This window comes from Heterodontus francisci, chromosome 13, assembly GCF_036365525.1.
Source record: "Heterodontus francisci isolate sHetFra1 chromosome 13, sHetFra1.hap1, whole genome shotgun sequence".
NCBI lineage: Eukaryota > Metazoa > Chordata > Chondrichthyes > Heterodontiformes > Heterodontidae > Heterodontus > Heterodontus francisci.
In genome coordinates this window covers 18,436,159-18,462,652 of record NC_090383.1, presented here as the reverse complement: position 1 = coordinate 18,462,652, position 26,494 = coordinate 18,436,159, and the positions used below count along the sequence as shown (strand labels likewise).

Genomic DNA, 26,494 nt, shown 5'->3' with positions numbered 1-26,494 from the left:
AGCTAATAAAATGTTATCGTTTATCACCAGGGGAATTGAATACTAACGTAGGGAGGTCATGCTTCAGCTATATAGGGCATTGGTGAAACCACATCTGGAGTACTGTGTACAGTACTGGTCTCCTTATTTAAGGAAGGATGTAAATGCGTTAGAGACAATACAGAGAAGGTTTATTCGACTAATACCTGGAATGGGTGGGTTGTCTTACAAGGAAAGACTGGAGAGGCTAGGCTTGTATCCGCTGGAATTTAGAAGAGTAAGAGGCGACTTGATTGAAACATATAAGATCCTGAGGGGTCTTGACAGGGTGGATGTGGAAAGGATGTTTCCCCTTGTGGGAGAATCTAGAACTAGGAGTCACTAATTAAAAATAAGGGGTCACCCATTTAAGACAGAGATGAGGAGAAATGTTTTCTCTCAGTGGAAGCAGTCTTTGAATATTTTTAAGGCAGAGGTCGATAGATTCTTGATAAGCAAAGGGGGTGGAGGGTTATCGGGGGAAGGTTGAAATGTGGAGTGATCAGTTCGGCCATGAACCTATTGAATGGCGGAGCAGGCTCAAAGGGCCAAGTGGCCTACTCCTGCTCCTAATTTCTATGTTCGTAGGGACAACTGACATCTTTCCACATCTCTTTTTTCTTAAAAAGTTAGCAAGTATTTGGCCAAAGTATTCTTTTTTGTCTTTTTTTTGTAACAGAGCTCTGAAGAGAAAATCTCTATTTTTCAGTTAACTGGTTTGTGTGTGTTAATGTTTTGCTTCGTGGCTGGTTAAGTGTTGTTTTATGATAAACTGGTAATGTTGTGGTTTATTAAAGAAACCTGGTTGGTGTACTTTATTCTGGGATAAAAATAGAGTCTATGATTGACAATATCAGTAACTGGGTAAACATTTAAATATATGTTGTGACTCATGGAGAAGTGGAACTAGAAAAAACAGTGCACTCCTCCCGCCTCGGTCGTAACAGCAGGCCTAGACTGCTTCGGTGTCTGAGGTTCAAAGGTTTAACGCAGTCACTACATTCACATGCAATAATCCAATCTCTCGCGCTAAAGGATTTAAATATCTGCTCCTCCTCCAGCGATGTCAGAGTTTAATGTTGAAACCTAAATATAGAAGTATAGAAACACAGAAAAATAGGAGCAGGAATGGCCATTCGGCCCTTCGAGCCTGCACTGCCATTCAATACGATCATGGATACGATCGTCCAAACTCAGTACCCTGTTCCCGCTTTCTCCCCGTATCCCTTGATTCCTTTAGCCTTAAGAACTATATCTAACTCTTTCTTGAATATATTTAATGATTTAGCCTCAACTGCTTTCTGTGGTAGAGAATTCCACAGGTTCACCACTCTCTGGGTGAAGAAATCCCTTCTCATCTCAGTCCTAAATGGCTTACCCCTTATCTTTAGACTGTGGCCCCTGTATCATGGAGATAGTGCTAATTATGATTCAAAGGCTAGATTTTCACTGTGATGCTGCCTTTATAAATGGGCTTTCATTCTTCACGTGCAAGCCTGGCCAATGAGTATCAAGTCACTGTACTGTACGGCATCCACAGCCTAGCATAGCCCTGTTCTCATTCAATATACACAAACCCCAGCAGGGTCTAGTGAACAGTGAACGGCAGCTAAATCCTTGGCCTCATTTGTCTTCAGTGCAGATACTGAGATTAATTATAGCACCAAAACTATCAGCAGCACAGACTGGGAACTGAACCTGAGATCATCTGGTCCCAAAGGCTTATTAGAAGACCGGGCAGGTACTTACATCCAACTGGCCATTGAGGAACGGCAGCAGATCATCCTTTCCATTTACACACCTGCACGGGGCCATGACAACGCAAGTAAAAGGCCTGAGTATAACCATCAGTGAGAAGTGTCTGTGCCAACATATCACTGACTATTAAAAAGCTTCAGGTAAAGAATCTCAGAATGTTTGACACAACAGCAAACATAACCATTTCCACTAAAATCACAACCAATCCAATTCGCTGCGTTTTGAGTAATACTTCCAGTTTGGATGAGTGCTTGCTCAGTCCCAAATGGATGTACTTGTGATCACTGAAACATCGTCCCGAAGAAAAGGATTTCACACCGAGATGCAACACTCCAGATGGACACAGCACTGATATTCACACTTACCCGTCTTCCCTCGAGAAATTTTAAAGCTGTTCCAATGTTGTTCACCCAGTGGATCCGTTTCAACTTACGGCCCTGTTCACAAGGCTGCAAAAATGGAACACAAATTAATCGCCAATACATTTTCCCCCAAAACTGTTCACATCAAAATACTTAAGTTGCAAGCTGTGCATTTAAATATTTTTTTAGAAAACTTCAAAGGCTCTTTGGCCTTTCTCTTGACCTCTGCAAGCTCCAGGGGCAGTGAGGCACTTCAGGAAATAGTGGCATTTATCAGTTCTCCCTAATCCCCTATGCCCCCCCCCCCCCACCCCCATTCCCCATTACACAGCAGGAAGTCTAACCACCTCCTTTTGACAGTCAATGGCATTACCATCGTCGAATCCCCCAAATTCAACAACCTGGAGGCTCACCATTGACCAGAACCTTGAGTAAACAAGCCACATAAATACCGAGCCAGAAGAACAAGTCAGAGTCTGGTTATTCTGCGGGGAGTAACTTATCTCCCGACTCCCTTTCCACCATCTACAAGGCACAAGTCAGGAGTGTGATGGAATATTTTCCACTTACCTAGATGGGTGCAGCTCCAACAACACTCAAGAAGCTCAAAACCATCCAGGATAACGCAGTCCACTTGACTGACAGCCCATCCAACACCTTAAACATTCACTCACCACCACTGGTGCACTGTTGCTGCATTGTGTACCACCATCTACAAGATGCAATGCAGCAACTCGCCTAGGCTTCTTCAACAGCACCTCCCAAACCTGTGGCCCCTACCACCTAGAAGGACAAGGGCAGCAGGAGGTGCAGGGAAACACCACCGCCTTCAAGTTCCCCTCCAAGTCACCTTCTCAGTTTGGAAATATTACCATTCCTTCACGTTGCTGGGTCGATATCCTGGAACTCCCTACCTAACAGCACTATGGGAGCACCTTTACTACACTGACTGCACAGTTCAAGAAAGGGGCTCATCACCACTTTTTCAAGGGCAACAACAAATGCTGGCCACGCCAGTGATGCCCACATCCCAAGAATGAACATTTTGAGAAGTCAGACAGCACTGCAGTATGAGGCTGTGACTCAATCATCCAATGTCAATAAGATCAAAGGGACCCATTGCCATTATGCAATCCCAGTGCGAGCTGGGCTCATGGGTCAACGTTAGACCTGTAGCCCCGAATCTACAACTGACATTCCCTCTGATTGTGGAATTCGCCCTCAGAAGTCAAGAGAGCCACCAGCAGCCAAGACTGTGAGGCTGTAACACAACTTCTCTCCCAATCTCTCATCACCCCTCCTAAGGATGTCAGCTCCTTACTGAGATCCAGTTTCACAAGAACCAGCTAACTCCTAGTACCTCACTGAAGTGGCAATCATTCATGTGTGAGCTTTGGTAACAGGTGTCCAATGGCTGTTTGACTATGGTGTGCACAGCAGCCAAACCCAACCGTATCATCACCTTAACATCGGCACAAGCACTTTCAACAGTGATTATTGGAAGCCTAGGAATAGGAACCTTGGTACAATTGTAAAGGGGGTTCAGATACAGAGAGACCCGAAAGTTCATATACACAACTCTCTGATGGTGCCAAGGCAAGTTGAAGAGGCTGTTAAAAAAAAAAGCATAGAGGATCCTCTGACTTTGTAAATAAAGGCATAGAGTACAAAAGCAAACAAGTTATGCGAAACCTTTATAAATCACTGGTAATCCTCAGCTGGAGTACTGTATCCATTTTGAGCAGCACTCTTTAGGGAAGGTGTCAAAGCAGAGGAGATTTACTAGACTGGTACCAGGGATGAGGACTTCAGTTATGTGAAGGGACTGGAGAAACTGGTGTTGTTCTTTTTAGACAAAGAGGGTTAAGGGGAGATTTAATAGAGGTGTTCAAAATTATGAAGGGTTTTGATAAAGTAAACGGGGAGAAACTGTTTCCACTGCCGGTGGGGCTGGTAATCAGAGGACACAGAATTAAGATAATTGACAAAAGAACCAGAGGGGAGTTGAGGAGAATTTTCTTACACAGCGAGTTGTTATGATCAGGAATGTGCTGCCTGAAAGGACGATGGAGCAGATGTAGCACTAACTTTCAAAACGGTATTCGGAATATACTTGAAAAGGAAAAATGTGCAGGACAAAAGAGCAGGGGGGTGGGACTAATTGGATAGTTCTTTCAAAGAGCTGGCACAGGCACGATGGGCTGAATGGCCTCCTTCTGCACTGTATGATTCTAAGTTTTCCCTTCTTAACCCAGGGGCGCTGAGATTGACTCTTAACATTCGTACCACAATCCCAGATTAGATTAGCTGTTATAGCATTGTTTCTAATCTGTATTGTTCAGTTGCTCAGAAGGGAGAGGAGATGGGAGACTACCAGTTTCTGTGCTGATTTAAGCTGAGAAACTTACCAGTTTCTGTCCAGATAGAACTTCCAACAGGGAAAGTAGCATCACACCATCCTTGATATCTTCAAATAGATCATTGACTATAATTGGGGGATTGCGCTGAAACACAAGAGAGAGAAACAATTAGCACTGGATACTAACAGCAGCAGGTTACCTAGGCAGGGGGGAGGAGTTTCGGATGGGAAACCTGGGTCAGCCTGATTGACAGCCTTGGCTTCCAGTTGTGTAGGGCGTGGTCGGGAGAGGGGGAGGGCGGGGATGTCCGATCCCTGACCCCAGGGATGGTCCAATATCAAGGAGAGGAGTCCCATCCCCAACCCCAGGGGCATCCGATCCCCGATCAAGTGGTGGACCTTTGGATGTTGGGGCACCTGATGGGGGAGGGAGTCTGATCCAAGTTCAGAAGTAAGATTGGTGGACCGGGATGAAGTACTCCTCCTCCTCTTGGACCACAAGCAGTGCTGAAAAGTCACTTAGTTTTTCCCCAAAGCTGTCCTCACCTCCCTGGAACTGCTGGGTTTTCTGAGACCTGGGAAACCCCACTGGCTACTGTCATAGCTGAAAAACAGGCTAAATCAGAGACTATCAGCAGCATTAAAATTGTTCAATTGCCAACCCACCACCTGGGAGCAAGTTGGTTGCCTGTGCTTATCCCACCTCTGTTAATCACAAAGTGCTCCTGGAATGTCATTTTAAACAAGAAAATGTAGGGTGGAGTTTTAATTTTAAGAGGCAGACACTTCCCCGATACATTCTCTTGTGGCTAGAGCATAGAAATATCGACCCCAAAGTTTCTATAAACCAAACATGGCCTTTTGATGAAGTAATTGATAAGATGCTCAAGGTGAACAACAAAACCATTAGTTGCTGATAAACTCACTGGAAATTATTTCTAGACACCTTGTACTGTCCTTGTCAAGTATGTGGCAGAGAAATGTTGTGACAGACTGTATCTCTCAGGTTATATACACTACTAAACAGGTAATGAACAAACATGGCAGATTTTATTAATTGTCATACTTCATGCAGTCAGCTGACATGGCAGATTTTATTAATTGTCATACTTCATGCAGTCAGCTGACATTTTAAAAGTCCAGCTACCTTTTGCAGTGTTCTGGACAACTTCAAACACCTTGTGGCCCTTGATGAAATGCTCTAACATGAGAGAGGCAACCACTTGGAATCTATCATTTACATTCACTCACGTGACAACACAGCGACAAAGGCCAACTAGTTAATGACAGAAACATTCCACACTTAGTCGACCTACTGAGCTGCCAATCAACATAGAAACATAGGAACTGGATCAGGTCATTTAGCCCTCCAAGCCTATTGCATCATTCAGTTACATTGTAACTGTATTTCAACTCCATTCACAGCTCTTTGCTCCATATCCTTTGACACTCTTACCCAATTAATTTTAATAGATCCATCACTTCCAACAGCGCAGCACTCCCTCAGTACTGCATTGGAGTGTCAGCCTGGATTATGTGATCAAGTCTCAGTAGTGGTACTTGACCCCAAAACCTTCTGACTTAGAGATGAGAGTGCTACTGACTGAGGGAAAGAATGGTTCTGTCCATGTGAACCGTGCAACCCTGGCCCCAGGATAATCAACAAGAGATGGGCACTCTTCATCAGGCCAATCCCGTGGACCATTTTAAAATATAAACTCTGAAGCCAATGTTGTGTTGGTTGCACCCTGGCTGCCAGGAGTCAGTTGCTTGCACTTATTCTGTTGTGGCGCAGTGGCTAGCACCGCAGCCTCACAGCTCCAATGACCCGGGTTCGATTCTGGGTACTGCCTGTGAGGAGTTTGCAAGTTCTCCCTGTGACTGTGTGGGTTTCCGCCGGGTGCTCTGGTTTCCTCCCACAGCCAAAGACTTGCAGGGTGATCGGTAAATTGGCCATTGTAAATTGCCCCTAGTGTAGGTAGCTGGTAGGGGAATTGGGGGATGTGGTAGGAACATGGGATTAATGTAAGATTAGTATAAATGGGTGGTTGATGGTCGGCACAGACTTGGTGGGCCGAAGGGCCTGTTTCAGTGCTGTATAAATAAATAAAAATTGCACCTACAGGTTTGCTGCCTGTCTACAGGGACTGGATTTACCAGGAAAAACACCAGGAACTGGGCACAGGCACTGAGCTGCCAAATCTCAGTTTTCAATACCTATGATCTATAAGACTTCAACAGCACCTCCCTCCCCTGTGACTGGTATCACTGAGAATGACAAGAGCAATATTGTGGGAACACCATCACCTCCAAGTTCCCCGCTAAGTCACACACCATCCTGACTTGGTACATAAATTGCTGTTTCTGCATCAGTGCTGGGTCAAAATCCTGGAACTCCCTAGCTCTCACCTTTGTGTGAACATCATTACCACAAGGACTGGGGCAGCTCAAGGAGGAGGGCACTAGGGATAGTGAGGATAACTTGATGTATCCCATGAGTGAATTAGAAAACTATAACAGGCCCCGTACAAAAGGAGAAGTACAGGTAACTCCAATACACATTACAGATAGATCTTTATAAATGCTGCATTTGTTGTGTTCCATTCATTGTTACAAAGATTAAACATAACGGATTGCAAATGGAGGACTGTTCTATGAGTAAACTGAAGCTAACAGTATATTTCTCTTCCACTCACAGCCTGATTTTAAAGACCTGCGCCATTGCATTTTAACTATAAAAAGCAACAACGTATCTTGGGGTTTATTTTTCTGCATTACTGTAGAAATAGCAATGATTGTTTTAAATGGCAGTCAGTGTCTGGTGGGAGGAAGACCCTTGTTGAACTGGTTAAGATCCAATGTAGCATTTTGATGTTACACATACACACACACACGCGCGTCAGACAATAGAATGTCACATAGTGCAATTTCACCCCATACAACACCTCACTAAAACCATAAACAATGCTGTTGTTAGGTGTGATGTCTTATTATTTTCACCACTGCTGTATGAGCATTTTCACAGAATTTTTCACATTATATAGAATCATCTATATTATAGAGGCCTGGACAACGTATGCCAGCCAAGAGCGACGTCTCAATTCATTCCATCTTCGCTGCCTTCGGAGAATACTTGGCATCAGGTGGCAGGACTATATCTCCAACACAGAAGTCCTTGAAGCGGCCAACACCCCCAGCTTATACACACTACTGAGTCAGCGGCGCTTGAGATGGCTTGGCCATGTGAGCCGCATGGAAGATGGCAGGATCCCCAAAGACACATTGTACAGCGAGCTCGCCACTGGTATCAGACCCACCGGCCGTCCATGTCTCCGTTATAAAGACGTCTGCAAACGCGACATGAAATCGTGTGACATTGATCACAAGTCGTGGGAGTCAGTTGCCAGCATTCGCCAGAGCTGGCGGGCAGCCATAAAGACAGGGCTAAATTGTGGCGAGTCGAAGAGACTTAGTAGTTGGCAGGAAAAAAGACAGAGGCGCAAGGGGAGAGCCAACTGTGCAACAGCCCCAACAAACAAATTTCTCTGCAGCACCTGTGGAAGAACCTGTCACTCCAGAATTGGCCTTTATAGCCACTCCAGGCGCTGCTTCACAAACCACTGACCACCTCCAGGCGCGTATCCATTGTCTCTCGAGATAAGGAGGCCCAAAAGAAAGAAAGAAATAGAATCATAGAATTTTACAGCACAGAAGCCCATCATATCTGTGCTACTCTTTGAAAAGTTTATCCAATTAGTCCCATTCCCCTGCTGTTTCCCACAGCCCTGCTAACTTTTCCCCTTCAAGTATTTATCCAATTCCCTTTTGAAAGTTACTGTTGAATCTGCTTCCACCGCCCTTTCAGACAGTGCATTCCAGTTCATAATACCTCGATGCATAAAAAATATCTCTCATGACGCTGGTTCTTTTGCTGATTGCCTTAGATCTCTGTTCTCTGGTTACTAACTCTCCGATTGATGGAAACAGTTTCTCCCGATCTACTCTACCAAAAAAACCTCATAATTTTGAACACCTCTATTAAATCTCCCCGGCTGACAAATTAATCTCGGAACCTTTAGGTCACTTGTCCTACGGAATTACAATGTGTTGAGATAACTGGTGATGCAGACAGGGTTAAGGCAGGCCATGCAGATTTGACTAACACTTTCTCCAGCTTTTGTAGACAGCCAGACAACTTGCTGGGTAATCAATCTGCATGAATCTCTGATTTCTCTACTGTGCAACCTCTTTGATAGAGTGCCAAGAGAGAGAAATGGCTGCCCTTGGCTGCCCTTTGCATTGTGCGGTTGATGCTCCTGTAAATGACACACCACCGCCCCCAGGAACACTTTGAAGAGTTTCTGCAAAGCCTTGTAAGGCAGCGAACTCCATCCGCCCTTTACAAGCCAAATGATGGGCAGGGGGGCGGAGCTGGAAGCGAGGGTCTACACTCCGCAGTTAGTGGCCAAGATAACAGAGGAGCTTCAAGCTATTTGTCTGAGAGAAGCTCTACCAATCGGGCCCATAGGACAGTCCCTAATCTCCTGGCTGGGCAAGTGCCAGAGATGTGTCGGAGGTATCCACTGCACCCACTGCCCGCTGCAAATCTGCTGAACCAGCAGAGCGGAGGTGTCAATAACCAGGGGGCATAGACTTAAGGTAAGGGGCAGGAGATTTAGAGGGGTTTTGAGGAAAAAGATTTTCACCCAGAGGGTGGTTGAAATCTGCAACACCCTGCCTGAAGGAATGGTAGAGGCAGGAACCCTCATAACATTTAAGAAGTACTTAGATGAGCACTTGAAACGCCTACAAGGCTACGGGCCAAGTGCTGGAAAATAGGATTAGAATAGATTGGTGCTTGATGGCCGGCATGGACACGACGGGCTGAAGGTCCTGTTTTTGTGCGGTATAACTCTGTGACTCTATAATTAGCGGGGTCCACGTCAAAGAATGTAATCCTGGTGCAATCATCAGGATTGTATCCTGAAATATTCTGAGGGCAATGTGTGGGCGTTGAGGTAAATCTCTGTCTTGCAGTGATAGGAGCTGCAACGGCTGGTTTCAACATGCTTGGAGGAAACCAGCACTTGGAGGGACTCCAAGAGCTCATAGGGGCTCTCTGGACTGTGCTCAAACCAATCAACGGACCTCATGGGAAGGTGACCTCTGTCCGAGCATGGAGTCCCTCATGTCAGTTGTTACTCACGGCAGTTCAGTTCTATCACATAGCGCTGAATATATAACAGGAGGCACTGCCTCAGGAAGGAGTGAACCCAACACACGGCACCTAGCACTGACAGAGGTCCATCAAGGCCCACTGCAGCAACAGGCCTGAAGCTTGCCGGCTGGACATGTGTTACTCATAGGATAGGCACAAGGTACCAACTGGTCTTTTTCCAATGTGCATGACGGAGAGATCTTCCTTAAAAAGAGCTGCTGCAAAAAAAACTTCTGTTTAAAAAAGTTCCGGCAGTTTGGAGATCTGGTGCAGGCCATTCATATTGTAATAAGCAAAACGCAAAGAGTTGATCGGGACAATTGTTCGCAAATGGTTGGTGCCCATCTCCTGGGCAGTACTCCTAATACAGACCTCCTCTCCCGACTCCATGCAATGCCAGGTACTGTTTAGATACAATAATGAACTCAGCTCATTTGTATAATTTAATGATGCTCCAGCTGTTTTTCTCACAACGTACATTATTGGGTCCCAGCAGTTGTTCAAGAGTTGCTGGTTGCTCTTTGTATATGTTATGAACACTGGACTTTGTAACATGATTATGGTTTAAAAACTGTGATTTTTAAAAGTTTAAGATGGAGTCTGAGAAGTCAGGTGACCTCACATCCACTCTGCTTAAGAAAAAAACAGAAATCTTGATTACCTGGATAACAGAGAACACAGATCAAAGACATTTTCTTTTTTGAAAAACAGAGACTACATGGGAATAACACCTGAAGAAACATGGATTTTGTTATGTTTTGTGAATTACATGGACACTATCGGTGAATTTAAGTGGTGGGTTCTTTTATTGAAGATACTAACTTTTATACAGCAATACTGTCTTGTTCCTGTGGCTGGTTGCAGCAGGTGCTTAGGGGCCACATGGGCCTGTACATCACATCCTGTCTAGTGATGGACAGCAATTTCAGATACACCCTTTAAAGCAATACTGCAACACTTAAAGCAATACCACAACAGGTTTCACCCTCCCAGACTTTGGGTCGTAAGCAAGGAGTCAGTGATTCTGAAGATACAAATGTACCAAGTGGCTGTTAACACCTAGGAACAATGGAAGGCCCAGGTGGCTCTGTGAAACCAGACTTCTGGACTTTACATATTGGAAAAGTTCAATAAGATATTGACATTTGGTTCCAGATAAATGTAACAGATGTTCTGAAGGCAAGCAGTCTGTAAGGAAGACAACCAGCAGTGGCAGCCGAGAGAGACAGAAAGAGAGAGAGAGAGAGAGAAAGAGAGAGAGAAAGAGAGAGAGAGAAAGAGAGAGAGAGAGAGAGAGAGAAAGGGAACACCTGCTCTTGGAGGCCTGATACAGTGAAAAGCTGTGAGGACTGGAACCTGTTTTGAAAGTTGACGTTTGAGGAGAAGTAAAAGACCAAGGCAATGCACCAAGTATCCTTCAAAGGCACCTTCCAAACCCTCGACCTCTACCACTTAGAAAGACAAGAGCAGCAAATGCATGGGAACACCACCACCTGCAAGTTCCCCTCCAAGCCACACACCAACCTGACTTGGAACGATATCAGCGTTCCTTCACCGTCGCTGGGTCAAAATCCTGGAACTCCTTTCCTAACAGCACTGTGAGTGTACCTACACCACATGGACTGCAGCAGTTCAAGAAGGCGGCTCACCACCACATTCTCAAGGGCAATTAGGGATGGGCAATAAATGCTGTCCTAGCCAGCAATGCCCACATTCCATGAATGAATTTTTAAAAAAACAACAGGATCACCAGGAATTGCCTTATTCATGGGTATCCAGGTTGAAAGCGCTGGGAGAAATGAGTGACGAGGACATTGATTGTGAGAAAGGTCTGCGAGATCCAACGCATTGCAATTGGGAGGAATTTGGGACTTTTAACTGCAACGATTTCACCATCAAAAAGGACTGTGTAACATCTAAGTATCGTGTGAGGTTTTCAAGTAATAAGAAAATACCTTTCTTTGAAATTTGGGGTATCGCCTACTTACAAAGTACTATTTAATGAATGGGGATTTCTTTTAGTTCAGTTGTTATAATAAAAATCTTAAAACATGAGCTCTTGTGTATTTCTTTAAATTGGTCTGGGGGTTCATATCTCGTATTTTTAATGTTAACGGTCTCATTGAGGTTGTAACAGTATGCTGAGCTTTTAGGGAGAGATACAGGGTATGGGGCAGATGAAATGAGTAAGGGGAGGGGCGTCAGTGCCATGGGATAGTGGTATGATTTTTGTTTAAATATAGAGGTTGCCTCTTCTTCAGTGCCCTTTTCATATGGGCATGTGTGATGCTGTGGCACTGTTGCACTTCCTGTTCTCAAAGCCTTATTTCCTGTTGTCATGTTTTTGAGACATTTTTCTGTCGATTTTCCCCATTATAAATTCCCACATCCATCCTTATAATGAAAACTGCCTATGTAAACTTGTCACACTGTAATTACGCCCTCCCACCAATGGTGGCCCTATAGTACATCATTCTCCCAGTTCCTCAGCCTGTACTGGAGATAAATGCCTACACTCCCAATAATTTTACTCTGCTTCCCAAACTTCCCTAAGTTTCGCTGTTCAACTACTAGTAACTATAACATGAAGACTACACTTGTTCTTGACTAGGGATTTCCACAAATGTATAAAAAAGATCTTACATCCTCACTTTGTGCATCAAAGTCTAAAAAGTATTTTAGGAAAAAAGACCTTGACAGCTTTCTCTCCCACCAAAGGGGCATGGAACAGGGGATTACATAGAGCGGTCAGCAATTCATTTATAATTGGCCCCATGATCTGCCTATTTGGAACCACATCCCCATCTTAAACCCAGCTTATTCCCCACCCCCACTCAATAGTTTACCTATGAGAAACACTACAGGAGATCAGATAGCCTTGAGGCAATCTGCTCAGGGCCACATGGGGTTTTGCAAGAATTTGCCAGGAACCAGCTCTCTAAACGTCCCTCACAACATACAGGAAACTTAACGACAGCATAAACAATGGAACTGTTGAGGCACGCTGAATCACAGCGAGTGAGTAACGGATAAAAAGGATAACATTTCAGCAGCGGCCTGTGACGCTAGCAGTAAACATGCCTCTACTGTCAGAGTGTTGGAGGGTGACATGCACCAGTCGATTGTTCAGCCTCAAATAAAGACCAGCATTTCAAGCATTTGATCCAAATCACTGTGAAGCATGCCCATTTTGTTCAAAGTGACTGAGTAAATCATTCACAAACGGCAAAGTCTCTGCTGTTCACTCACTGTGCTGTTAGTCTCGATTACCACTCAGCTCTCTGGGTAATGAGCTTACAAGCAATAGGAAAGAACAAATGAATAAACTCTCAGCTCTACAGCAACTTTTCACGACTTCAGGACATCCGAAAGCACCTTACAGCCAAAGGGATAGTTTTTTTGAAGCGTAGTCAGTGCTATATGGTAGGAAACGCAGCAATCAATTTGCACACAGCAAGATCCCACAAACAGCAATAAGATAATGAACAGATAATTTTTTTTTTAGTGATGTTGGTTAAGGAATAAATATCGTCCAGGACACTGGGGAGCACTCCCCTGGTCTTCTTGTAATAGTATAATATGACCTTTTACAGCCACCTAAGCAGGCAGACAAAGCCTCAGTTTTACATCTCATTTAAGAAATGGCACCTCTGACAGTGCAGCACTGCTTCAGTACTGGATGATGTGCTCACGTCTCTGGAGTGGGAATTGAATCCATGACCTTCTGACTCAAAGGCGAAAGTGCTACCACTGAACCAGGGCCGACAATCCCCTATAATCACATGATCATTTAGGAAATTTTCACCGCTGAGCATAATTTCACATGCCGCTACTGGCAGCCTCAGAAGGATCTATTTGTCTTTACTTTCTCTTGTAAAACATTAGAAACATAGAAACATAGAAAATAGGAGCAGGAGTAAGCCATTCAGCCCTTTGAAATGCTTTGTTGAACACTGCGTAAACTATCCCTCAGTAAAACTGCTAGCACTGACCACGATTCAGGGTTCATTGTCCCACAATGAAGGATTATCTACATAATATTCAAGGGGTATACTACCTTCAGTACCCCCTTGTACAGAATCTCAATTAAAATATTTGAGAGTTAGACCCCCATATCCACTGCCTCCACAAGAGCCAGCGTTTCAGCAGCTGAAGTACTTTTAACAACACTTTTCATATTCAGCGTTTTCTCTTCCCTGGGTCTCATGCATATTACAATTCTTCTTATTAGTATCAGACCGGGTGACTGTCATAATGCACAAATTAAACTGAGATATCTCCTATAAAAAAAGAATTATTCGGCGCATCGCACAGTGTCATCCCTTTGACTGAAGCTCTCCATTGTACTTCTATTTCCCTTCCCTCTTCTTCACCTATATCAAGGCAGCTTGTTGCTTCATCATCATCTCAATGAAATTCTGCTATTCTGGACAACAGCAAAGCTGAAACAAATGTACATGAAGTGTTTAATGGTTATTCAGAGACACGAACCAGTGCTTTGGGATAACAAATAAATTAGCTCTTTGAGAGCACTGCCATAATGGTATTGCACAGTGCGTTCAAAAATAAAATACACTTCCAGCACTAACTGTAGGAAGAGAAACCTAGGATGAGCTGGACTGATCCCACAGCAAGTGTTAAGTCAAACAGGATAAATTAGGCACTGAGAATTAGCAAGCCTTTGTAAACTAAATAAAAAGGTCCACTGTAACTTTTGGAGCATGCAGCTAAACCACTGATAGCTCTCACTTCCTCTTACATCTGACCAGTGGAGCAGTCTGCTGGTTCCCGAGATTTCTTCAACGAGAAGCATGTAGTTTCATTTCATGGGTTGCACAGTGGCCTTGGTATACAGACTGTAATTCTCGGCAAGCCCTATCCATGTTCTTGTGAAAGATTAGCTCGTGGTCTTCTCCTTAGGGCAGGATCCTGCTAAATTGTATCGCACTGACTACTTTCCTTGAAATGACTGTACAAAAGGACACAATGCACCTTGTTCACAGGATCATTAAGTGGTTTCTCCATTGGAAATGCAATGGGTTAGCTTCCTGTCTAACCCTGGCACCTGTGTTAAAATCCATCCACTACTGATGAGATGAAGAGCATTGTTCTGAAGGCTATAGGGGGACTTACATGTCATGAGTTGGCAGCACCTTAGGTGTGAACAATGCTATTTAAGTGCGTGATCTTTCTGACGCAAACTTGAGCTCATCCAAAACTCTGCTGCCCGTATCCTAACTCGTACCCAAGTCCCATTTACCCATCATCTCTGTGCTCACTGACCTAAACTGGCTCCCAGTCCTGCAACACCCCATCCTTGTGATCAAATCCCTCCATGGCATCATCCCTCCCTATCTCCGTAACCGCCTCCAGCCCCACAACCCTCAGAGAATTCGGCGCTCCTCCAAATCTGCCCTCTTGCAAATCCGTGATTTTAGTCATTCCACCATTGGCAGCCTTCATGCCTTCAACTGCGTAGGCCCTAAGCTCTGGAGTTCCCTCCCCAAACCTTGCTATCTCGCTCTCTCTCTTCCTTTACAATGCTCCTTAAAACCTACCTCTCTGACCAAGGTCACCTGTCCTAACATCTCCTTATGTGGCTTGGACTGAAATTTTGTTTGATAATAAAAACTGAAAATTCTGGGAACACGCAGCAGGTCTAGCAGTGTCTGTGATGAGAGAAACAGAGTTAACGTTTCAGATTGAGAACCTTTCATCAGTTCTGATGAAACATTGGTGACCTAAAACATTAACTCTGTTTCTCTCACCACAGATGCTGTCAGACCTGCTGAGTATTTCCAGAATGTTCTGTATTTATTTCAGATTTCCAGCATCTGCAGTATTTTACATTTCTAATTGTTTTATAATGCTCCTGTGAAGCATCTTAGGATGTTTTACGACATTAAAAATGTATAAATGAAAGCTGTTGTTTAAAATAATTTTTTGTGAATAAATGTTTATTTTTTAAACTAGAGGAATATGCTGTAAAGGAAACAATTGAAAGTTGTGCAGGGAGAGTAATGATGAAGAATCCAGGCCAACAGATACTGCTGAATAAGATTCTGTATCTTACAAATCCATTGGGACTCCTGGGCGAAATTTCATTAGCCCTTCGAGTACGAGGAATGCCTTCTATATTTTGAAGCCATTTAGACCAGGGACATCCAAGTTTCAATTTCCAATTGCCGTGAGTCAGTTGACCACAATAATCTTAAGCACATCACCCTGGCAGATACACCAGTGCAGTATTTGAGGGAGTGCTCTATCGTCGGAGGGTGCCACCTTTCAGATGAGGTGTTAAACTGAGGCCCCATTTGCATACTCAGGAAGATGTAAACGACCCATGACACTAAAAGAAAAACTACATTTATATTGCAGCTTTTATGGCCTCAGGGTGTTCTATAACACATTACAGCCAATGAAGTACTTTTGAACTGTGCTCTCTGATATAATGTAGGAAACACGGCAGACAATTTGTGCACAGCAAGCACCCACAAACAGCAGTGTGATAATGACCACGTAATGCATTTTAGTGATGTGGTTTGAAGGACAAATGTTGGCCTGGACACCAGGGAGCACTCCCCTGCTCTTCTAATAGTGCAATGGGATCTTTTACATTCACCTGAGAGGGAAGATGGGACCTCAGTTTAATCGTTCATCTGAAGTTCAGCACTTCTGACAGAACTGCATTCCCTCAGTATTGCACTGGAGTCTCAACCTATCCATTTTGCTCAAGTCTCTGAAGTGGGGCTTGAACCCACAACCTCTGACCCAGAGCTGAGAGTTCTACCAACTAAGCCTTGGCTGACACTATTGGAAGAAGAGCAGGGGAGTTCTCCCCAATGCCCTGGCCAATACTTATCCCTCAGCTGACATCACTAAATCAGGTTATCTGGTCATTATTACATTGCTGTTGGTGAGAGTGTGGACATTTGGACTACATTTGTCCAAGCTACATCTGGACTGGACATCTCCAGGGTCTGAGGGAAATATCAGCAAGGATTGGAGTTCCTTGACCTCTGTCCAGCTGGAAAATGTGAATAGTGTGGGAGTCAAACAATGACCAGGTTACCCTGTGATGCCCGTCCATGCACAAGTGAGGTACCAACACTCAGTATCTGGGTGCCTTTGAGTAAGGTGCCCAACAATCGTTAGCGCCTTCAGATTGTGAAGGGAAATATCAGGGAGAGAGGGGTAAAGAGTGGGGAATAAAGCCCAAAAGAAATTTCTTTGGGGAAAGTATCAGAGCCAGAACTGAATTGGTCAGTGCAGATGATGCCAGCAGATATGAGACGAGAAGCCCACTTTCTGTTTGTTGTGTTTGAAGATTAAAATTGTGCTTTGCTGTGCTGCATTCTCTTGTGGGAGTGATCTCCACAGTAACAGCAATCGCAGCAGAGGCAACCATTTCCATGGTAACGCACACCGCATGCTGGAGAATATGAATGCCATATCTATATTGGCTCAGCAGTTAAGTGATGATTCTGAATTGGCTGTCAAGCCTCTCCATGCCTGCTGAATGCAAAATCCGTCTTTTAAAACAGCCCCCTCCCCCATTCAGCTGCACTTCCCCCTAATCAACTTCCAGATTCCCAGGAGTGGGTCAATCTGTTTGTGTACATTTCTCACATGGGTCTTGTTTCCCTAAGTGGTGTATATGGTTCTCTACCTGTTGTAGACTTCTAACTAACTAGCCTATTTAATGGTCTCCACAGCAGGTCTTTATGTGGCAGGTCACATATGCACATATCTGTGCTAACTAGAGACAACAAGAGTGAAAAAGAGATACTCCAACATACTGTGCAAAGTTTTTCCACAGGAAGGGTTGGGAGAGTTAATCCCACTTCTCTAAAGTGCAGCCATAGAGCAGGTCCCTTCCCCAGGGTATCGCCAAGCACCTCCGCTCGAAACTCTGTATTTAGTGTAAAGACTCCAAACTTCTATACAAAATTGGGGCCTTCAGGTTTTCATGGATTGTCTCTGGGTTTCTGATTTGGAATACCAGAGGTGAGGGAACTGTTGACTTTGTAGCTGCCCCTTACCAAAGTTTCCTCTAAGCTGTGTGGCCCTGTACAGGCTGTGCACAAGTCCCCCCCCCCCCCCCCACTTTAAGGAGGAGGTGGTGGCGTATTGGTAATGTCACTGGACTAGCATTGAAGAGGCCCAGGCTAGTACTTTAGGGGCAGCACAGTGGCGCAATGGTTAGCACTGCAGCCTCACAGTTCCAGTGACCCAGGTTCGGTTCTGGGTACTGCCTGTGCAGAGTTTGCAAGTTCTCCCTACGACCGCGTGGGTTTCCACCAGGTACTCAGGTTTCCTCCCACAGCCAAAGACTTGCAGGTTGATAGGTAAATTGGCCATTGTAAATTGCCCCTAGTGTAGGTAGGTGGTAGGAGAATTGAGGGAAGGTGGGGATGTGGTAGGGAATATGGGATTAAATGTAGGATTAGTATAAATGGGTGGTTATTGGTCAGCACAGACTCAGTGGGCCGAAGGGCCTGTTTCAGTGCTGTATCACTCTATGACAGAGAGATCAGAAGAAGTTGCTGCGTGTTCACGGCCTGTGCCAAAAAAATTAAAGGGGCTGCGCACTTAAATAACTCACCCATGTACTCCAAAAAAAAATTAGAGGGTGCATTGTTTCCTACCCTGATTGACTTGTTTCTGTGGGTTAAAGAAAGACTCAAAAACAGAGTAGAGTGAACCATCAGGAATCTGATTCCAATCTTTGGATTTGTACCAACACATTTAAAACAAGATTTCTGCTTCACTCATCCTGCAATTACCACAATTGTAAGAATTGAGTACAGTCTTTGAGTAAATTGAAACATGACATTATGGTAAATGCAGCATGCTTAGGAGGAATAGGTGACTTTGGATCTATGTTTCCCAAAGCATTCCACCACTGGGCGCTTTCCTCACCTCATATTTGGGTTTGTTATAGACTAACTGATGGAGATTAATTGTTATGATTAGTCAACAACTCTTATTATTGTTGTATCATGTGACTAACAGAATGGCAGAAGGCAAACTAGATGGATTTTGGTCTTCTTTTGTCTAGCAAGTTCTATGTTCCCATCAAACTTAAAACAATGAATATTTGAGTCACTGCGTTTTCAAGTAGCCTGTATCTAATTGAGTCATTGACAATAGGGATGTGTAAATTTTGATTTGACTGTCACCATTAACAGCACATTCCAGTCGCATTGCAGAAATCCTTCAACAATTCATACAAATTCCCCTTCCTGAAGTAGCAGTGGGGTAAATGTTACAATTCAGCATTCCCGAGTGACAGGAATGAATAACAGGAATTTTTGTCTGAATCGATACTCATGCAATTTTCCAACCGTTGAGTTTAACAGAGAGGAAACTGTGCAGGTGGCGATTCAGTCAAGTAACCTCACATCTGAACTCCTGATTTGCGCTCCAGTACAAACTTCATACTGCCAATGTCTTCCGGAGAAGTGTTTGTGAACTAAAAACAAGGGGTTGCTAAATGTATATGTTATGGTAAACCTGGAGTATTGTCGACAATTCTGGGCATCACACTTTAGGAAGAATGTCAAGGTCTTGGAGAGGGTGCGCAGGAGATTTACTAGAATGGTACCAGCGATAAAGGACTTCAGTTATGGGGAGAGACTGGAGAAACTGGGGTTGTTCTCAGTGGAGCAGAGAAGGTTGGGGGCGGGGGTGCTGTTGAGAGAGAGATGTTCAACTTCATAAAGGGTTTTGATCGAGTAAATAAGGAGAATCTGTTTCTTGCAGCAGAGTCGATAAGCAGAGGACACAGATATGATAACTGGCAAAAGAACCAGAGGTGAGATGAGAAAAAAAATTACACAGTGATCTGGAATGCACTGCCTGAAAAGGTGGAGGAATCAGATTATATAAGAACATAAGAAATAGGAGCAGGAGTAGGCTATACAGCCCTTCGAGCCTGCTTCGCCACTCAATAAGATCATGGCTGATCTTTGACTTCAACTCCACTTTCATCCCTGATCCACAAATCCCTTGATTCCTCTGTAGTCCAAAATATATCCAATTCAGTCTTGAATATACTCAACGACTGAGTATCCACGTCCCTCTGAGGTTGAGAATTCCAAAGATTCACAACTTTCTGAGTGAATAAATTCCTCCTCATCTCAGTCTTAAATGATCGATCTGAGACTATGCTCCCTGGTTCTAGACTCTCCAGCCAGGAATAACAACCTCTCAGTATCTACCCTGTCAAGCCCCCTCAGAAACATATAAGTTTCAATGAGATTACCTCTCATTCTAAACTCCAGACAGTATAGGCCTAATTTACGGAATCTCTCCTAATAGGACAGCCCTCTCATCCCAGGAATCAATCTAGTAAACCTTCACTGCACCACCTCAAAGGCAAGTAATCCTTCCTTAGATAAGGAGACCAAAACTGTGCCCAGTACTCCAGGTGTGGTCTCACCAAAGCTCTGTACAATTGTAGCAAGACTTCCTTATTCTTGTACTACAACCCTGTTGCAATAAAGGCCAACATATCATTTGCCTTCCTAATTGCTTGCTGCACCTGTGTGCTAACTTTCTGTGTTTCTTCGAGGATGCCTAACTCTATTTGAACGTCAGCATTTAAACATTTCTCATCATTTACAAAATAATCTGCTTTTCTATTCTTACTACCAAAGTGAATAACTTCACACTTCCTCACAGAATACTCCGTCAACTAAGTGGCCACTAACTTAACCTGTCTAGATCTCTTTGCAGCTTCTTTATATCCTCCTCAAAGCGTGCATTCCTACCTAGCTTTGTATCATCAGGAAATGTGGATATATTACTCTCTGTACCTTCATCTAGTCATTAACAATAGATTGCAAATAGCTGAGGCCTGATCCTTGTGGCACTCCACTAGTTACAGCCTACCAACTTGAAGATTGCCGCTTTTATCCCTACTCTCCACTTTTGTCTGTTAACCAATCCTCTATCCATGTTAATATATTAACTTCAACTCCATGAAACCATATCTTGTTTCATAACCGTTTATGTGGTACCTTGTTCAATGCCTTTTGAAAATCTAAATATAGTACATCCATTGGTTTATCTAACCTGCTAGTTACATCCTCAAAATACCCTAATAAATTTGTCAGAATGATTTCCCTTTCATAAAACCATGTTGACTCTCCCTAATCATATTATGATTTTCTAAGTATATTGTTCACACCTCTTTAATAATAGATTCCAGCATTTTCCTGATGACTGATGTCAGGCTAACTGGCCTGTAGTTCCCTGTTTTCTCTATCCCTTTTTCTTGAATAGTGGTGTTACATTTGCTAACTTCCAATCCACTGGGACTCTTCTAGAATCTACGGAATTTGGAAATCATAACCAGTGCATCCACTATCTCTGTAGCCACCTAATTTAGAATCCTAGGATGTAGGCCATCAGGTCCAGGGGATTTGTTGGCTTTTAGTCCCAATAGTTTCTCTGGTAATTTTCCTCTATTGATAATTACTTTAAGTTCATCACGCTGTTACAACTGAGGCGGGAGGAGTGCACTGTTTATTCTAGTTCCACTTCTCCACAGGTCGCAACATATATGTAAATTTTTTCCCACTTTCCGATACGGTCAATCATGGACTCTATTTTTATCCCAGAATAAAACACACAACCAGGTTTCTTTAATAAACAACTAAATTATCAGTTTATTATAAACCAAGTCTTAACCAGTAACACAGCAAAGCATAAACACACAGTTTGAAAAATAAAAGTTCCCTTTTTACCTTAGCCCCACACACACACACATCCATACACTGGTTAACCGAAAAATAAAGAGATTTACTCTTTCAAGCTCTAGTACAAAAAAACAAAAAAAGAATGTGTTGGCCAAATACTTGCTAGTTGTTGAAGAAAAAAAGAGGAGATATGAAAAGATGTCACATGTCCTTTTTGATTTGGCGTCCCAACTATGTATAGACGACTGTCACTGGGATCTTTCTAGAACAATTCCTGTCAGGCGACGTTGAAGATCAGTTTGGGCAGGATTCCAGGAAAATGCAGTAAGAGGGGTTTCAGGCAGTTTCTTACACTTGCTTCTCAGCTTCTCAAGAGATGGTAAACTGGCAGGCTGTTTCAAAGCGCTGGAACAGACTGAGCTAGGTGTTGCACTCTTGGCAAGTTTTCTCCAACTGTCTTTTCAAACCATTGTCCATATCCCAACTCACTGTCCAAAGCAAAACCAAAACCAAATACCCATATCACAAGAATCAAGCCTCCCGATCCCCTATAAATCTTGACCTGTCACCCCTCTGTAAACATCTCTCCCCAAGTCAAAAACAACCCCTGCTGGGTAATTATTTGAAAACAGGTGCCTTCCAGTAACTGTTTACCTTGCCGACCTCACAGTGACCCTTGTAAAAAAAACACCCATGGGCACCTTTTCAGTTTTAAAACACAAATCTTTAAATTTAACAAAATAAAAGAAGCACTTATAACAATGCTCATTAGCCCCTAGGTTCTCCACTATTTTTGGTACACTTGTAGTATTTTCTACTGTGCAGACAGGTACAAAATATTTGTTTAGCATCTCTGCCATTTCTTTGTTTTCCATTATAATTTCTCTCATCTCAGTCTCTAAGGGGCCAGTGTTAACTTTTGCGACTTTCTTATTTTTTACATACTTATACAAACTCTTACAATCTGTTTTTATATTTCTTGCTAGTTTACTCATTCTATTTTCTCTTTCTTATCAATTTTTTGGTTATCCTTTGCTGTTTTCTAAAACTCTCCCAATCTTCAGGCTTACTTCTATTCACAATATTATAAGTCTCTTTAGTGAGCCACTTTCCCTTGTTTTTGTTTCTCAATGGAATGTGTTTTCATTAAAAATTTTGAATCATTTCTTTAAATGCTTACCACTGCTTATTTATCTCCATACCTTTTAATCTATTTTCTCAATCAGCATTAGCCAACTCGACCCTCCTATGTATTTGGCTTTAAGTATGTCACTCTCAAACATAATGTTAAATTCTATCATATGATGATCCCGTAGGATCCTTTACAACAAGATTACTAATTAACCCTCTCTTATTACACAAAGCTAAAATAGCCTTTTCCCTGGTTGGTTCCTTGATGTATTGTTCTAGGAAACTGTCTCAAATGCATTCTATGAACTTGTCCTCTAGACTAATTTTGCCAATTTGATTTGTTCAATCTATATGTAGATTTAAGCCCCCCTCCCCCCACGATTATTGCACTCAACAGTGAAAGTGATTCAAAAGTGAAGTGGATAAATACCTAAAAAGGGGGAGGGAAATTTGTAGGGCTATGGTGAAAGAGCAGAGGAAGTGAGACTAATTGGATAGCTCTTTCAAAGTGCCAGCACAGGCATAAAGGGCTGATTAGCCCCCTGTGCCACATCATTCTATAATTTCATGATATAAACTGTGCCGGAAAACAAAAGGACATGTAAATCTTCTCCATCACCCAACCAGAAGTTTGGCAAACACTATATTCATGAGGACTATGGTGCTCAGAAGGAGAGGTGCACAGCTCCGCTGTAAGTTTATGACGCTGGATATTATTTGTTACAGAGCAGCTTCACTCCATACAAGCCTCAGTCATCTTGGGGTAGGAATGTCCAACCTCTAGTTTTTATGGGCCATGCATGCGCCATGGATCCTTGGGACACGCACACGTGGGTTAAATTCACGTTCCTATTAACTTTCAGATATGGCAGCTTGCCGATACTAACTGATCTTTGTATTCTGATTTGGGATTTATCCATCAATGAGGCAACAGCACCAAACCTCCAGCCCCAGGAACATCAAATAGAACAAACCAGCAGGTAGGAAATACAAACGCATACAGGACCAGGTTACCCGCACTTCGAGGGACTGGCAGCCAGGTTTCAGGGATACCTGATGCCCAAGTGTTGCAGTCGTGATACACTCTCCTCCCCTGCCCCCTGCTTCCCCGCAGCCCCCCGCCAAATCTCAAGTGGAACAGAACAACCCTCAAGGTGTGGCGATTGTCTCAGAATATAATCAGGGCAAGTAAAAGCTTCTTACCTTGGCCAAGTGAGAATTGATCCACTTAGTGAAAGTTCTCTTCTGGACAGCCTCCTGCTCATCTGTAAAACATTGACGGAACCAAAGTGAGAAATATGGGAGGGAATCGTTAAGATTTTCACACAAGCAAAGAAGCATCTTTATGCTGACACTTGTCTGCAAGGTTTCAAAACAGCGAGTGTTTACATAAGGCAAATTCAAGGTGAAAAAAAAAGGGGCAGTGGGAACTAGAATGCGATTCACATGTGGTGGAAGATATGTACAGAGGACGACTGAGTGCCAACAGCTCCCCACGACAGCCAGTCTTAAGGTTTGGGGGCCTACATATAAACATACGAATTAGGAGCAGGAGTAGGCCACTCGGCCCTTCAAGCCTGTTCCGCCATTCAATAAGTTCATGGCTGAACTGATTACTCCACATTTCCACCTACCCCCAATAACCTTTCACCCCTTTGCTGATCAAGAATCTATCTACCTCTGCCTTAAAAATAATCAAAGACTCTGCTTCCACCGCCTTTTGAGGAAGAGAATTCCAAAGACTCACGACCCTCAGAGAGAAATTTTCTCCTCATCTCTGTCTTAAATGGGCGACCCCTTATTTTTAAACAGTGACCCCTAGTTCTAGATTCTCCTTCTCCCACAAGGGGAAACATCCTTTCCACATCCATCCTGTCAAGACCCCTCAGGATCTTATATGTTTCAATCAGGTCGCCTCTTACTCTTCTAAATTCCAGCAGATACAAGCCTAGTCTGTCCAATCTTTCCTCATAAGACAGCCCGCCCATTCCAGGTATTAGTCTAGTAAACCTTCTCTGTACTGCCTCCAACGCACTTACATCCTTCCTTAAATAAGGAGACCAGTACTGTACACAGTACTCCAGATGTGGTCGCACCAATGCCCAATGCTGAGGTTAAGCATGGGGTCTCCCATCGCAGCCTCCTGCACCTTGAGTTTTTTTTTGTTACCCATCAGCACATGTATGGGAAAATCTCCTGATCAGCTGCCCATTATAGCAATCAATAGGAATGAAAATCAGGCAGTTTCTCTAACAGGTGGCTGATGCACGTTGCTACCGTGACAAGTTGAAAATACACCCGGAAGTATCAGTTGCAGAACTGGAGCTTCATAAGCCAGGCTGACACTCCCAGTACAGTACCGAGGGAGTGCTGCACAGTCAGAGGTGCTGTCTTCCAGATCAGACGTTAAACAAAGGCCCCATTTGCCCTCTGAGGTGGACGTAAATGATCCCATGGCACTATTTCAAAGAAGAGCAGGGGAGCTGCCCCTTGTGTCCTGGACAAAATTTACCCCTCAACCAACACCACCACCTGGTCATTCATCTAATTGGTGGGATCTTGCTGTGCTGCTGTGCTTGCCTACAAAATGACAGTGACTACACTTCAAAGGTAACTAGTGATATAAAAATCATTTTAGGACCTCCTGAGAAGATGAAAAGCTGCTGTATAAATACAAATTCTTTCTTTCCTATCCTTGCAAAATACATAGACCAGAAAGATCTAATCCTTCACCCATGTTAGAATGGAGCAGAATTAAAATCAGAAGAAAACGAAACACACAACTGAAGATTGCAGCTTTTTGTTTGCGAATTTAAGGTACTACGTGGGTTAGCAGACACATTCGCATTTCAGAGAGTTCAAACAAAGAATTCATGCAGAGAAAGTTAAAATCAGCAAACCAATTTGCATTAACAATAAAAGCTACAAATACACAGCAGGTCAGTCAGTATCACTGAAGGGAGAAGAGAGTTTAATGTTAATGTTTCCGGCAGTGGTTCCTGTTAAAACAGATCTCCAATCTGCCCTTTTCTATTCACTCTTGCTGCATGGATCTCCAGCACTTTCTGGTTTAATTGATTGTTTCACCAGATTCCCCCCTCCCCCCCAGAGATTTATAAACTACATCTGTCATTTGCATGTGCACAGTTAACATTAAGTTAGCTGTTGTTTCAACGCAGATCAAAATGTCTGTTAGTACAATCATATATGAAACAGAAAATTAGGCACACTAGCCGGAATTTTAATATAATAGACTTGCTCACAGTGGGGAGGCTGGTAGCAGGTTGGGAACCCATCCATCATTGAAGTGGGCTTTTCCGTGGTATTAGCATCCCACTTCTGGGTTTCCCGACCAATCACAGCAGGCATGCATGATAATGAATCACACCTTTCAAAGGAAGGATTTCTAATTAAAGGGGCCCTATCAGGGGTCAGAATGGCTGACCTGTACATTGATTCCCGCGGCTTCAGCAACCTCAGGAATGGAAAGGAGACCTGGGAAGGCTACTCCCCAACCCCCACCCACTCCCTCCCCCCACCCCCCACCAGCGTCTCTGACTCTTCCCTGGAGACCCTGCTGCAGGATCTGAGGGACGGAAGTGAGGTGATGTTTCCTGCGGATGGGAGGAAGAGGCCAGCTTCTCAAACCAAGCAGGCCTGATGGAAGTGGCTGCGGAAATGAGCCAAAATGGGCGAAATGGCTTCCAAAAAGTTGGAAATCATGTTCAGTTCAGAGATACAGCACCGAAACAGGCCCTTCGGCCCACCGAGTCTGTGCCGACCATCAACCATTTATACTAATCCTACACTAATTCCAAATTCCTACCACATCCCCCCACCACCTGTCCCTATATTCCCCTACCACCTATCTATACTAGGGGCAATTGCTAATGACCAATTTACCTATCAACCTGCAGGTCTTTGGCATATGGGAGGAAACCGG

At 43.6% G+C, this 26,494-nt stretch overlaps 1 protein-coding gene across 10 annotated transcripts in view; it reads right to left on the bottom strand.

The window, feature by feature from the left end:
* The window catches only part of LOC137376257 (nesprin-1-like), a 500,292-nt gene that overhangs the window by 397,690 nt on the left and 76,108 nt on the right, over positions 1 to 26,494 (bottom strand). For all 10 annotated transcript variants that reach the window (XM_068044441.1, XM_068044433.1, XM_068044435.1 and 7 more), the window contains exons 2-4: positions 23,755 to 23,816; positions 4,547 to 4,642; positions 2,142 to 2,225 (exon numbers count right to left, since the gene is read on the bottom strand). In XM_068044441.1, coding sequence (XP_067900542.1) covers positions 2,142 to 2,225; positions 4,547 to 4,642; positions 23,755 to 23,816 — 242 coding nt within the window. The remainder of the gene's footprint in view (positions 1 to 2,141; positions 2,226 to 4,546; positions 4,643 to 23,754; positions 23,817 to 26,494) is intronic.